This window comes from Canis aureus, chromosome 2, assembly GCF_053574225.1.
Source record: "Canis aureus isolate CA01 chromosome 2, VMU_Caureus_v.1.0, whole genome shotgun sequence".
In the NCBI taxonomy this organism is placed as follows: Eukaryota; Metazoa; Chordata; class Mammalia; order Carnivora; family Canidae; genus Canis; species Canis aureus.
Window position 1 is genome coordinate 50,538,706 of NC_135612.1, and position 14,560 is coordinate 50,553,265.

The window sequence follows — 14,560 nt, forward strand, 5'->3', positions numbered from 1 at the left end:
CTGGGATTTGAACTCAAATTTTCCTGACTTAAAGGCCCATCTTTTTTTTTTTTTTTCCCCAAAGTCTTCAGGTAATTCAGCCCTTTTACTCATAGCAATTCTACATAGTTCTTGTGGCCCTTAAAAGATAGTCTAGAGATGACAGGCTGAGGTGATGCTCCTCAGGGCATCTCTAGAAGCCAGCCAGTTAGATTTCGGTATGAGATCCAGGCCTCTGCATAGTCCATCATGGCTGCATGCTGCCTTTGAGATGTACTTTTATGATTGGAAAATGAGACTCAGCCGCTCTCTCTGGCCCTGCTTGCTGCAATGGCGTGAATCACAAACTTAAACAGAGAGAAATGGTTAGACATGAGGAGATATTGGGAACCATTAAGATCCATCATTTATGGGAGTGACTCAGCGAGGACCTTGAAAGAATATTAGAAAGAATTCAGCCAATTTCTGAGATATATGGGGTCATTTGGCAAAGTAGCATTTCCATGCCCAGCCATGAGATTTTTCTGCATCTCAGCATCCATCTTAGACTCTTGTTCCAGCTGACTATTTTCTCTTGGGTCACCACTGTAATGCCATTATCATCCATCCTTACCTGTGGCTCTCCATGCCAGCAATTCCTAGAGTGAAATACATTCTATTTCAGTTAAAAAATTTCCTCTTCAAATATATCGAGAAGTACCGGATTCAACAAAGTTATGCAGATTGCTTTACGGTGAGACTTCTCTGAGCCATTGTAAAGCCTGAACATGTCCAGGATATCCAGGGTGGGTCTATAGTACACCATGTTCCAAACCTGATTTGGCCAGGGAACTGGTCTTATATGAAGACTATCTTTTTTGGGGGGAGTCAGTATTCTATGTTCCTCACTTTAGAAACCTCTGGAGAGCAAGTGTACTGCAGGTGGGAGTCAATCTAATTCTACCAAGGCATTCTCAGCTAATAATACAGAACTTCAGAGTCACCAACTCAGTGACCAAAAAAAAAAAAAAAAAAAAAAAAAGATGAGCACTGTATTATGCTTTAATTTCTCTTAAACTTCCATTTGTGTCCATTCAGATATGTATGATTCAGATTTGCGTGGTGTTTATTGGTGTGGGTGGACCTTCGCTGCGGATACCTGCAGTCTCAACACGTCCTTTGGTCATCAGCCTATGAACTTGTATCTTTCTACTCAAGTGACAAGACCTCCTCTAATCTGGCAGTGTTTCCATTTGTCTGTTTGGCAGCTCAGGAGTATGTGGTTGCCTCTCTGTCACTATGTGAAAATCTGTGTGTTGTCTGCTGGGCCCATCCACATAGAAGTCTCACCCAGTTATCCCTTCTTGCCTTGTGGGTGCCATGCTCTTTGGAAGGCTGCCTAGAGAAGGCTCTAGGAAGTCTTCCCAGCCAAACTTGGTACTAGACTATTCCCTTCTGGGGCACTGATAGCTTTCATTATCTTCCTGTCTCAGGCTGAGCTGGGGCACAGTAAGCAGCAGTGCATAAAAGTCCCTTTCTTAGAGACTTATGTCAAGTTGCTCTGTCTCTTGCTCTTCTGCTGCAAAGCAAGTTGAATTCGGGCACAGATCTGATCAAGGTACCATGGGAAAAACCAGGGATCCATGGGGGTTTGCAATGACAAAAAGAACCTTTCAGGGACCTCAGGCTGATTTCTGCATTTCTGGTCTGTTTGATAAATTTTGAGCATGATGATTTCCCCTTCTTGAGCCAAATGCCCAATTCAAACCAATCCTCCACAGAGAAGTATCTTCACCAACTACTACCATATGGATAGCATGGTCATGGCATTCTTTATGTGCCCTGCCCTGAGCTCTTAGCAGGTGTTATCCCATCTGATTCTTTCTTCTTCTCTGTGAGGTAGGTGCTATTACTGTTCCCAATTTTACAGGGAAAAAAATGGAAGCTGAAAGAAGTTAAGTGATTTGCTGGGATTTAAGTGGAAGAGCTGGGATTTAAACCCTGTCTGATACATGAGCTTTAGCTCTTAAAGCACCACTGGAGTGTCTTACACAGTTTATTTCCAGCACTTTATTTCTAAACCACCATATGTAAGACGACCATAAGCACTTAAAGTTTGTTTAAATTTTTGTTGCCGTCTAAATGGTTCATACTCGTGGAACAATTTGCTTAATGATAGGGGAGTCTTTCTCCTCCGTAGAATGGCTATTTCTCTCAAAGGCTAAATAAATGTCTGCTCCTTCCACGTTTGGATTCTTTCCCACAGCTGCCTTGTTTTCTACCTTACTCCTAGCCCCCCTCCCATCAGCCAGGTAAGGACAAAGGCACTGAAATCTGAAGATCAGCATTGTAGCCCTCTTTCTAGTGGATTCCCTGGCAACTCATTTAACCTTTCTTCACTGAGCTTTCACATTCCTCAAAGTGTGAATGTCAAGTCCTACCTCCTGGGTTTGTTGTGGGCATTAAGAAATAATGTGTAAAAATCTCAGGAGCTTTGATGTGCCGTAATACTGTTAGCTGTTATTAATACAAATACTACTGGCTGCTTGTCTGGCTGCTTCAGATCCAGCAGCAGAGCCAGAGGAGAGAATGCTGATGAGACATTTCTGCCACTCTCACCTTCTCCCTTGAACTCCATCCCCACAAATAGTAACTAAGATGTACCCAAATGAGTTGTTTCAACTCCACCTGGATGCCAGAACCTGTGATTTGAAGGGGTCTTCCAGGAAGGGGATGCAGTACCCACATCAGAGGACGTGAATAGCCCTCGGAATATCATCCTCCAAACGCTAGCAAGCTGTGGAAGGGTGGTTCTCAGATGCCTTTGTGGGAGCAGATGCCCAGTGCCATCACTTTGACTCCTCCCTGCCCTGGAGATTAAACCTGCTCTACTTCTCCAGCACAAACCTAAAATTAGTTGTGCAGCTGTCCTCCAGTGAAGCCCTGTCTCCATATAGTACTCAGGGTGAGATTTATGACAGAAGCACTAACCACAGGCCTTCTAGAGAGAAGGGCCATGCAGAGCAGTGCCGCTAGCCCTCTGTGGCCCTCTGCCAGTTTTCACTCCCAGGATGGTGGTGCTTCCTGGCCTTCCTCACTTCCCAAATGCCCACCATGCTGGCATAGTTTTCCTGCCATGTATTTGGCTTGTACCTGTTCTCTCATGACCATCACACCAGCTGGAGCAATGTTCACTCCTACAGCCCTCTACCTGGTTTTCCCTGACTTCAGAGCAATGAAGAACCTGTCCCAGCCTCCATTCTATCCTTCGGTTCCTTCTCTCATCCTTCTTTCCAGCCTACCCCTCTCTCCCCACTTGTGGCATGCCCCAAAGGCAGGGTCCTGCCGGAGCTCCCTCCTCAGCGCCTCCCTTGTCCTGGAATGGCATTGCTGCCTCACTGAAGGATAAAGCTTCGCCCCATCACGGTGGCAGAGGTGATGGAGTGGTCGACCTAGGCCTCTCTTCAGCCCAGGCTGCTTTTTCAACCGTTCATCAGCATTCAAACCCCAATTAAACCCCAGTTCACAGAGCCGTCTGGCGGACGTGGGTCCTGAAGCCCAGATGCGGGCGGCCCTGCAAGGGGCTGGCTTCATGGTCTGCCTTCCTCTCTCTTGCTGCAGGAACACCAAGGCCCTCCCCACTGCCACTGACTGCCCTGGTGCTGCAGGGAGGGTCGCCCGGCTGCTTACCCTCCTGCTCATCTGTTAAGTGGCTTTGGGATGGTGATTGCCCCTCTGTGATGTTTGCTGAGCATACCTGCAATGTTTTAGGCTGGACAAAAGCAGGACTGACTCAGATGCATCCGCAGGGTAGATGAGCAGACAGAGGTGCCATAGGGAGGTTCCCGGCTGCCCCTCACATAGTCCTTCCCTCTGCTCCACCCAAAGACAAGGCCCCCAAGTCTGTATAGGGCCTGGGGGGGACTTCCAGAAGGGGTCAGGCTCTTAGACATCCTCCTTAAGAACTCTTGAACTCTGCACTGAGGTGTGGGGAGCAGTTTTCGGTGGGCGTAGAGATGTTGGTGTCATTTGATGTGCTGGTCCTCTATTCTGATATCACAGTAGAAGAAAAAAAAAATCCCACTTTATGGCATCTGGTCCAGCTTACCAGACAGAAGGCATTTTCTCCCTCAATGCTTCTCTAGTATTTTGTTCATACTTTCATAACATTTACTGGATTTAACTCTGTACTACGTTGGCCTGTGTGCCTTCTCTCTAAATTCTAAACTTCCTAAAGGTAGAAATCAAATTACATTTATCTTGCTGTTCTCCATGGGACCCATCCAAGTGCCTGGACTATGGGAGGCTCTTAGTTCAATTAAAAAAAATTTCTTCAACTAAAGAAATGTTTTTGTGAATCACCTATCTAATGATGACTAAAAGCCAACATTTAGTGAGTGTACATTATAGCAGACACTTTATATTTATGAGCTCATTCTTCCTTGATCCCACGCTGGCTCCACATCATGGTTCCATCATGTCTAAACATGCCTGAAACATGACGTGGCAGGCCTCTGAGAACACCATCATGTGAGGGTCTAAGGTGCCTTCCGGGAAATTACTCCTTCTAGGAGAGAGAGTGAGAGGCAGAGGCCATGTGCTTGAAAGAGCACAATATCATTCACAACAGGGAAGGAAACACTTGTGAGTCTTCTCTCTCTTCCTTACAGCTGTCTGGGGAACTGACCTAGCCCGGCAGAAGGGAAAGAGCTGAGTTTGGGGGTCTGCAAAGGGCAGCATTCACTTTAAAACTTTGCTTAGTTTTTGAGTAGGCTTCCAGGATTTGGTCTGATGATTGATTCAGCTGGGGATTTAGAATTTATGGGGGAGCTTTTTATAGCAATTGGGAGGGTAGAAATGACACCGGGCCAGGGTGAGCTGTGGACAAGTTTGTTTATCTGTACCAAAGCTGTCTTTGCACTGTTCACATTCACTAAGTAGGAAAATTTATTGAGGTAAAGAAGGATTGCTTGTCTGTGACTGAATCATCTTGTGACCTTAAGAAGGGTACATCTGTTCCTGAAGCAGACACCTTCTGCTAGGAGCTGTGCCTCCTGTGTTCCTTCATTTCCAGAAAGGACTTGAGAGTTTTTCTAATAATAATGGCCATTTCCACTGCTCATCCACTTGACCATTTCCAAAGCATGGTCACATCCCCTCTGATCCTATTGGATTGTCACACCATAATATTTAACCCAAGCTTTAAACCAGAGTTACCAGCTGCTATCATCAGTATACCACCCAGGTCTTTAAACTCTACCACCTTGTCTTCCCACAAAGACATCAGCTTCAATCAGAAATGAGTTGAGTCTTCTTAAACTTCGTTGTAGTCCCTGATCATTGAACCACAGTTTGGAAAAGGGGACTCAGGACTCTCCACAGGCTGGTTGGTTCCTTCATCCCTTACCTTCAGTTTTTCTGAGCTTTCCCAAGAACATGGGAGGTCAGGAAGTGTGTCATTTGGGACCATGCTGGTCTCACTCTCACAGAGGACAGAATCTCCAATATTCCTACCCCTCTGAGTGTCCTCTCAGATTTTCACTCAGGGTTCTCATGCTATGATTTATACGCTTTAGAGTCAGGGGTTCCTGGGCACCTGGGTTGCCATGGGGCTCAAGGGGTTTGAAGGTTGTGTATACTACCTGTGCTCAGACGCCTGACAGGAGATGGACGTATGGGTCTTTGACAAGCCTCATAAGCAAATTGTTCTGCTTATCCTCCTGTTGTCCATCCCACTTGCTCCCTCAGCTCAGAATACTTTTGGGTGATCTTTTCCCATCAAAGGCCCGATCTCAAGGCATCTCTGGCATTTGAGCTTTGCCTAAGTGCAGGATTACTGGGTGTTGCTTCATTGGCAGTCCTTTATGGTGATTTCATCTTCAATTTATGAGCTATAAAAAATGTCCTGCTCCTCTTTTTCCTCCCCTGCAAATCACTGTGTTTTCCCAGAGCCAGGCCTTCTGGGCTTTCTCCAACCATCACACCATTCCACTTTATCTGACAGATGAGTGGGGACTCAACCAAAGCTAATGGGTTCCCTGAGATTATGAGCGATTGGGTGACTCAGCTACTTTGTCACCAAGACAAAGAAGCAAATTTCCCTGTTTCTCAAAATAGCTTCTGAATTTCTCCCTGGGTGTTCATTTCCTCCTACCTCCCCATTAATGGCTTTGTGACTTTTGCTACTCTCCACTCAATATAATTAGACTCCATGGTCTCCAGGGCACGGGCTCACATTAGGGGTTCAGAAGCTGTCTGCTCCAGATCACTTGGACTCAAATACCTTGGAACAGGAACAAAAAAAAATTCCACCCAGGTCTCACAAGTGCTGATATTGGGAGTGTGCAACATGGTCTCAACTTACTGACAGAGTGATTAGTACATTTGCCACCTGACTCCAAGCCTGTAGCCAATGGTGGATGAATAGTTTCCTACATGTATTAAGCCTTGGCAACTAGGTTTGTTGGTTTAAATCCCCTTCAGCTTCTTGGGAAGCCAACGATTGCTCCCTGATTAGAGCCCGTCATAGATATTCAAGTCATAGGATCTAAAGTTGGAAGGTCTTTAAGGGTCTGCTGGTTCAACTCCTTCATTTTAAGAGAGGTCACTGAAACCCAGAGAGTTTGAACTAAGCCTTCTGTCCTAGTTTCAGGATGCTATTCACTTCTCTAAAATGCTCTACTACCCAATGCAAATTAAACATGCCCTAAACTAGGACTTTTAACATTTATTCAACAATATTCTATGGTCTGTCTTGGTGCTGGGCTGGGGTTTTGAAAACAACAGAAGGTGGACCCTGTTCTCAAGTCTTTGATAGTATAGCAACAATAACAATGCAGTCTGGTAACAACTTTCTGATCCAGTGCTGGGCTTATAAAATGGGTCAGCTTCCTGTTGTGTGGAAATGTTCTTATAATATCTTTATCCAGAAATTCCCTTAGAGCTAATCCCTGTGCCTCAGGAAGCTCTGCATGTTGGAGGGCCTTCCTTGAAATATATAAAGTACTCCCCTGGTGCTTGAAATGGGCTTGGGTTGGCAGTGGCATCCAGACAGGCCTCTTAGTCTCTGTTCTCTGCTCTCTGACGCTGCTACATACCTTGAGGAGTGAGTGAGGTGGACCACATACCTTGAGGAGGAGGACCTCTGAAACAGAGATATAAGGGGTTGTCCTGAGATTCCATGGCCAGTCCTTCATTAAAGTAGGATGGCTTGGTAAGCAGATGACTCCTGATATTTGGTATGGTATTTCTTCCTTAGCATGGCATGAGACAGAAAGTTATTGACTTGCTGACTTTGGGTGCATCAGATCATATAGAAAGAGGTTCAGGAAAAAACAAAATAAAAATTATTGGACCCTGCCTATCCTGGGATGACACTACATATGCCACTTCACCCTGGTGAAGCTCTCTGTAGAAACTCCATTTCTATCTTTATCTATCTGTACTGTCTGTACCTCTCCATTGATTTGCTTCCATTATTTCTCTGGAGACTAAAGGCAGCCTCTTAGGAACTTTTGCTTTCCATAAAGTTGATCTTTCAGCCAAGCCTGACTCAGCAAGGAGCTTTTGCAAAGAAGTTTGTATCTTCTTGTAAATCATACCCTCCCCAAAATATTGCAACTGCCTACAAATATGTGGGAGAGGAGATTTGAAGAACTGGAGGGAGGTATGAGAAGACCCTACCAAGCGAGACTTGTGACCTTCATCCTTCACTTTGAAGAAAGTGATATTTCTAATAGGCCATTACCAAATTCTTTAGGGATTGATTCCACACTCAGACATCACAAATGATAAAACACATAGGGGAAGGAAACACACTCTAATTTTCCTGTGGGGCTGTGAGTGGGTGCCGTGCCTGAAGATGTGCTTCCTTAGCAGTGACAAGCCAACTCAATTAGCTGGAAAAAAAGGGGTCAAACAGCAAGCCATTATGCAGACGCATAGTCATCTAAAGCTAGCTGCTTTTAAGGATTTAGGCAGAGGTTGCAGGATGGGAACAGATCAGAGGCTTTCTAAGTTCATTTGTAGTGTTATTTTAATATTTGAGCTCATGTAATCATTAATAACATTCAACAGAGCCAATGAGAGAAATGGCTAGAAAACAATAGACTACTATTTAAAAGTGAATTATTATAAGGTAGGTTTATTTTTATTTTTTATTTTTTCATGCTGTAGAATCTTTAATTAAGTATAAAGACTTCCAATCACGTCACCTAGGGTCCATTTTACCCATTGCTCTGTTTGGCTGCCAGTCTCTTGTCTCTTTCCTCAGCAATGGTGAGGCGGATACCCTTTCCACAGGGAAGAAAAATCCATGGTTTGTTGCCTTTGCCAATAACAAAAATGTTGGAGAGTCAGGTGGCAAAGCTGTTGCCATTGGCATCTTTCACGTGAACTACATTAAAAGAACCAGGGTATCTCTCTTGGTTGGTGATCACACCAATTCTTCCCAGGTTGGCACCTCCAGTCACCATACACAGATTACCAGTATCAAACTTGATGAAATCCATAATCTTTCCAGTCTCCAAATCAATCTGAATGGTGTCATTCACCTTGATGAGGGGATCAGGATAGCAGATGGTGTGAGCATCATGAGTCACCAGATGAGGGATTCCTTTTGTTCCCACAAAGATCTTTCTCACTTTGCACAACTTATACTTGGCCTCCTCAGGTGTAATCCGATGAACAGCAAAGTGACCCTTGGTGTCATAGATTAGATGGAAATTCTCCCCAGTCTTGTCAATGCTGATGACATCCATAAAACCAGCAGGGTAGGTGATATCAGTTTGGACCTTGCCATCAATCTTAATAAAATGCTGCATACAGATCTTCTTTACTTCATCCTCTGTTAGGGCATACTTAAGTCTGTTCCTTAGGAAAATGATGAGAGGAAGACATTCTCTCAGCTTATGGGGGCCAGTAGACGGGCGAGGAACAAACACACCAGTCAGTTTATCCAGCATCCAGTGCTTTGGAGCTGCTACACACTTCAGATGCTTTTTGGGACCACAAGCCATGGCTGCGCTAGGCACAAAAAGAGCATAAAGTAGGTTTAAATTTCCCTCAGTTGGTACACATAGTATTTAATAAATGCCAGCTAAATGAATGAACACTGTTATTTTAGTTTGTCTGAGTTGCCCTCTTTTAACCATTTTTTCATTCAGTATGTGTTTTGGGGCATTTATTAACAGCAAAAGTGCATGAGTTTTGAGATTAAAATAAATAATCCTTGACCTCAAGGAGCTTACATGCACACATGAGTATGTGAACCAATATGACAAACCAACGGCAAAATCTTTGAAGAAGGAAGATCTTAGTCTACCCAGGACTGGCAAGGAGGAATTCACTGAGAAGGCAGCTTTTGATTTGAAAGAGGGAAGGAATTGCCAAGATGTTAAAATTATCAGAGGGGAGCCTTCCAGATAGAGGCAGAAGCAAGTGCAAAGACCAAAAAAAGAAAAAAAAAAAAAGAAGAAGAAAGAAAAACCCATGAAGAGAATGGTAGGTTCATATAAGGCTGGAGTATTTGGCAAAAAAGTAAGGTCAGGGAGCTCACCCAAATGGATTTGGAACACTCTAATATCTTACTAGACAATAAAAGGATGGGGATATATAATTCACAAAGAGGAAATAGAAAAACTCATAAAAATATTCAACTTGCCAATAATCAGAAAACACAATTTAGATCAAGACATCAATTTCACAAATCAAAGTAGCAAATATTTTGAGAAATGATAGTGGTGAGGATTCAATAAAATGGTCACTAATATATGCTGCTAGGAATGTAGGTTGAGAAAACCTTCATGAGAATGATGAGGGTGATGTATATAATACTTTTTTAAAAGTTTCTATTCCTTAACTCAATTTTTTAAGCTCTTGAAATCTGTCCAAAAGAATCATTGGAAAAGGTAGATGAAAACTTGTGCCCCAAAATATCAATCATAGTATTACTTATAATTGGAAATATAACCAGAGAAAGTCTGATAACAGGGAATGATGTACAGTAAAAGTGATATAGTTATACATCATAATATTATGCATTATGGCAACATAAAAATAGATTAGGAATGATTTATGCCAATGGTAATAGCTTATGATAAAATATTGACTAGAAAAAGTGAGGTTCAAAATTCAGTATGATCCCAGTTACACACACAACTTCTGCTTTAGGCAAATATGAAAGAACCGGGGACAGATTTATCTTCCTACATGAAAAAAATAGCCACAGTAAAATATATAAAACAGTGTTTAAAAGATACTAGACATCAGGAAATGAAGGACAGTGATCCCTGAAAGATAAACTCTTAAATTACCATGGTTAATGACTTAAAAAGTTTCCAGGTTGCAGTACAGAGCTGGAGACCCCAGATACAGCCTACAGATGGCCTGAAATTGATGGGACAGAGTTGAGGAGAGGGCTGAGATTCTGGAGACATTCTGTACCCAGAATTCACAGAATAGGGTTCTGGAAGGAAGAAAGCTTCACGGAGAGAGAGGGAACTCTGAAGAACTTCAGAGGTTCTCCTTTAAGAATTCATCTGGTTGAATTGAACAGTATGTACTTATGGGGCAAATACCCAAAGCTAGGGAAAGACCACCTGAAAGGAATAGAGGGAGCAATGCCTGGTGTTTACAGAGGACTGAATATGATGTTTGGTTCTACAAAGAAGATCGGAAAAAACCTCATGATTTGTAGGGTATTGGGTAGAACACACAGAAGAGTCTTGCGTCAGTAGTGGGGGATAGTAACCTCTAAACTGAACACTGCTATGGGCCTATTACACTTTAAAAGCAAGAAATGAAAAGATAAAACTGTGTCTAAAAAAACTTAACTACATCTCAGGATAAATCTTCAGAATATTTATAGGGGCACAAAACTAGTTAGCCCTTAGCAAAGTGCAAGTTACAATGTCTAGAACCCAATGAAAATGATCAGACATTAAAAAGTTATTCTAAACATATTCCATATGTTCAAAGTTTAAAGATGTGGAAGGTTATTTAAAAAGACACAAATTGAACTTCTAGAGAGACGAAAGCTACAGGTGCAAGAGATAAATACACTGGGTTGAATTAAGTCAAGTTAGATCTGGCAGAAGAAAAGATGAGTGAATTTGAAGACATAGAAACAGAAAGTATCCAAAATGAAACAGAGAGAAAAAAAAAAAAAACACAAAAAGAGAGCACCAATGAATCATAGGACAATTTCAAACAGCCTAATATATGTATAATTGGAGTTTCTGGAAAGAGAAGAGTAAAATGAAGATAGAAAAAAAAATATTTGAAGAAATAATGGTTTAAATTTCCTAAATTTGATGAAAGCTATAAAGTCAGAGATCCAAGAAGCTTAATATACCAAAAGCATGAGAAACATGACTACTCTCAGACAAATCATAATCAAATTGCTCAAAAGTGATGATAAAGAAAAAAGTCTTAAAAGCAGCTAGAAAAAAAAAGATACATGTTATGCACATAGGAAGAAAGCTAAGAATCAACAAATTTCCCTTTGGAAACAGTACAAGTGAAAAAATAGTGGAGCTTCATCTTTAAAGGATGGAATTGCATATGCCATTAAAATACCTTTGAAAAATGCGAATGGAATAAAAACTACAAAAGGAAAAAGAATTCATTGGTAGTTGACAGGAAATTTCTCCATTACAGGAATTGTGAAAAGAAAGCCTCATGCAGAAAGTAAATGGTACTGGGTGAAAAGACATATTTACTCAACAGACTGAAATACTGGAAATAGTAATATATGAGTAGACAGATTTGATTTTTAGTTTATTATTTTAATCTCTTTAAAAGATAGTTAGGGGTGCCTGGGTTACTCAGTCATTTAAACGTCTGACTCTTGGTTTTGGTTCAGGTCATGATCTCAGGATCATGGGATCAAGCCTCATCTCAGGCTCCACACTCAGCAAGGCATCTTCTTGAGATTCTCTCTCCATCTCCCCTGCCCTGCACCACTGCTCACACCACTTGCTCTCTCACTCTCTCTGAAATAAGTAAATACAATCCTAAAAAAAGATAGTGACTGTTTCAGTAAAAAGAATCACAATATTGTCTGGAGTTTACATTCCATGTAAAGTTTAAATGTGTAACTCCAAGAGCACAAGGTCAGGATGAGAGAAGTGCAAGTATTTTATTGCAATGGCCTTATATGTGAATTGGTATAATAACACTCAAAGGTAGACTGTGATCAGTAAAAAATGAATATTAAAGCAAACACTAAAATAATAAAGGGTTATAGCTAAGACAGCAAAGATGATAATATGGAGTAAAAATATTCAATTTAATCCAAAAGAAAGATGGAAGAAGAAAAGATGATCAAGGAACAAGTGTTACATACAGACAATGAATGGCAAGATCACACATCAATAAGGTGTAAATGGTTTAAATATCCCAGTTGAAGAATAAAGGCGGTCATACTGATAAGTAAGCAAGACTCACCTATATGCTGCATGCAAGAAACACACTTTAATATGAAGACACAAGTAAGTTTAAAGTAAAGGGATGTTAAAGATATACCAAGCTAATACTAAACAAAATAAAATTAAAGTACCTTTACTAATAATCAGATTAAGTGAATTTCAGAACAAAAAATACTGCCAGGAATAAAGTTATTTCATGATGATAAAGGGTCAATTTATCAAGAGGACTTGAAAACCTTAAACATTTATGCACCTAATAATAGCACCTCAATATAAAGGAAGTAAACACTGATACAACTGAGGGGAGAATTACATACATCCATAATTACAGTTGGAAAGTTTAATAACTCTCTCAATAATTGACAGAATGAATAGAGGGAAACTCACTAAGGATAGAAAAATCTGAATAACACTATCAACCAATGTGACATAACTGATATTCATAGAATACCTATCAACAGCAGAATATAGATTCTTTTCAAGTGCCCACGGAACTTTTATAAAGATAGACAATATTATGGGCCATAATACCAGTCATAATGTTTCTAAGAATTCAAGTAATATAAGGTGTGTTTCTGACCATGATGCAATTAAATTAGAAATCAATGAGAAAGGTCTTTTGAGGAGAGCCCAAATATTGGAAATTAACACATTTCTAACAAAACCAATGAGTTAAAGAAAAATCAAAAGAGAAAGTAGAAAATGTTTTGAACCAAATGAAATACAGAATTTTAAAATCTTTGGGATGCCACATGTTTGGTAGAAATTTATATAATCACAGACACATGTTAGAAAAGAAGAAAGGCCATCTAATCAATGCCCTGAGATTCCACCTTTAGAAACCTTTAGGAAAATGTCAATATCTGAAGTAAGTAAAAAGAAAAAAAGGAAATAAGAAAGATAAGAATAGGAATCAGTGAAATGGTAAAAGAAAAATAAAGAGAAAAAGTAATTTAATCAAAAGCTGATTCTTTGAGATAATACAATTGCTAAAATCCCTATTCCAACTGCTCAGGAAAAAAGTGAGAGAAGACACAAATCACCATTATTGGGCATGAGAGAGGAGATTGCTACAAGTTATATAGTAATGAAAAGAATAATAAGGGAATATTACAGACGACTTCATGCCAATAAACTTGACAACTTAAATGAAATGGAAAAATTCCTTGACAAACTACCAAAGCACACTCAAGAAGAAACAGATGACCTAAATAGCCCTGTATTCATTAGAAGAATTGAATGCATGGTTAAAATCACCCCCACAATGAAAATTCCAGGTTCAGATGGCTTCACTAGTGAAACTTACCAACATTTAAAGAATAAATATTAGCAATTCCATATAAACTGTTCCAGAAAATTAAAGAGAGAATATTTTCCAACTTATTCTGTGAGGCTAGCATTACCCTGATGCCAAAAGCAGGCAAAGGTATTACAAGGAAGGAAAACTACTAGCCAGTATCTCTTATGAATAGAGATGCAAATACCCTCAATGCAAGTTTATAAAATTGATATCAACAGTGTATAAAAAGATTAAGACCAATTGAGATTTATTCCAGGAATGCAAGATTGATTTAACATGAAGAAATCATTGCATATAATTTACTATATAAGAAACTAAAAAACCAGCAACATATGGTTATCTCAATAGACACAGAAAAAAAGCATTTGACAAAATTCAACACCATTTCCTCATAAGAATTCAACAAAATTAGAAGTAGAAAGGACCTATCTCAATAAATTACACCTGTGAAAATCATTAGGCAACATCATACTTAAATGATGAAAGACAATACTTTCCTCCCAGTATCAGAAGCAAGACCAGAATGTCCACTTTCTCCACTTCTGTTTTACATTGTTTTGGAGATTCTAGTTAGGGCAATGAGACAAGAAAAAAAATAGGGACATCCAGATGGGTAAGGAGAAAGTGTAATTCTTTATTAGCAGATAATGTGATTGTCTATATAGAAATTCTGATGGAATCTACACACATACACAAAATACCAGAACTATTAATTGAGTTTACCAAAGTTTCTGGATGCAAAAATCAATACACAAAAAATAAATTTTATTTCTGTATAGTGAAACAAAGCATTGGAAACTAAAATTTTTGAAATACAGTTTACAATAGCATCAAAAATATGAAATACTTAGGAATAAATCTTACAAAAGATGTT

General features: G+C 40.3%; 1 protein-coding gene across 1 annotated transcript; it reads right to left on the reverse strand.

The window, feature by feature from the left end:
• Positions 1–8,100: 8,100 nt before the first annotated feature.
• Positions 8,101–8,993, reverse strand: LOC144290691 (small ribosomal subunit protein eS4, X isoform-like). Its single transcript, XM_077860170.1, has one exon. The coding sequence runs from the start codon at positions 8,973–8,975 to the stop codon at positions 8,313–8,315; it is 663 nt and encodes a 220-aa protein (XP_077716296.1). The 5' UTR covers positions 8,976–8,993; the 3' UTR covers positions 8,101–8,312.
• Positions 8,994–14,560: the final 5,567 nt, after the last annotated feature.

Bases quoted from the DNA above. Each gene is read 5' to 3' on its own strand.
- LOC144290691 (XM_077860170.1), bottom strand. From the start codon at position 8,975: ATGGCTTGTGGTCCCAAAAAGCATCTGAAGTGTGTAGCAGCTCCAAAG.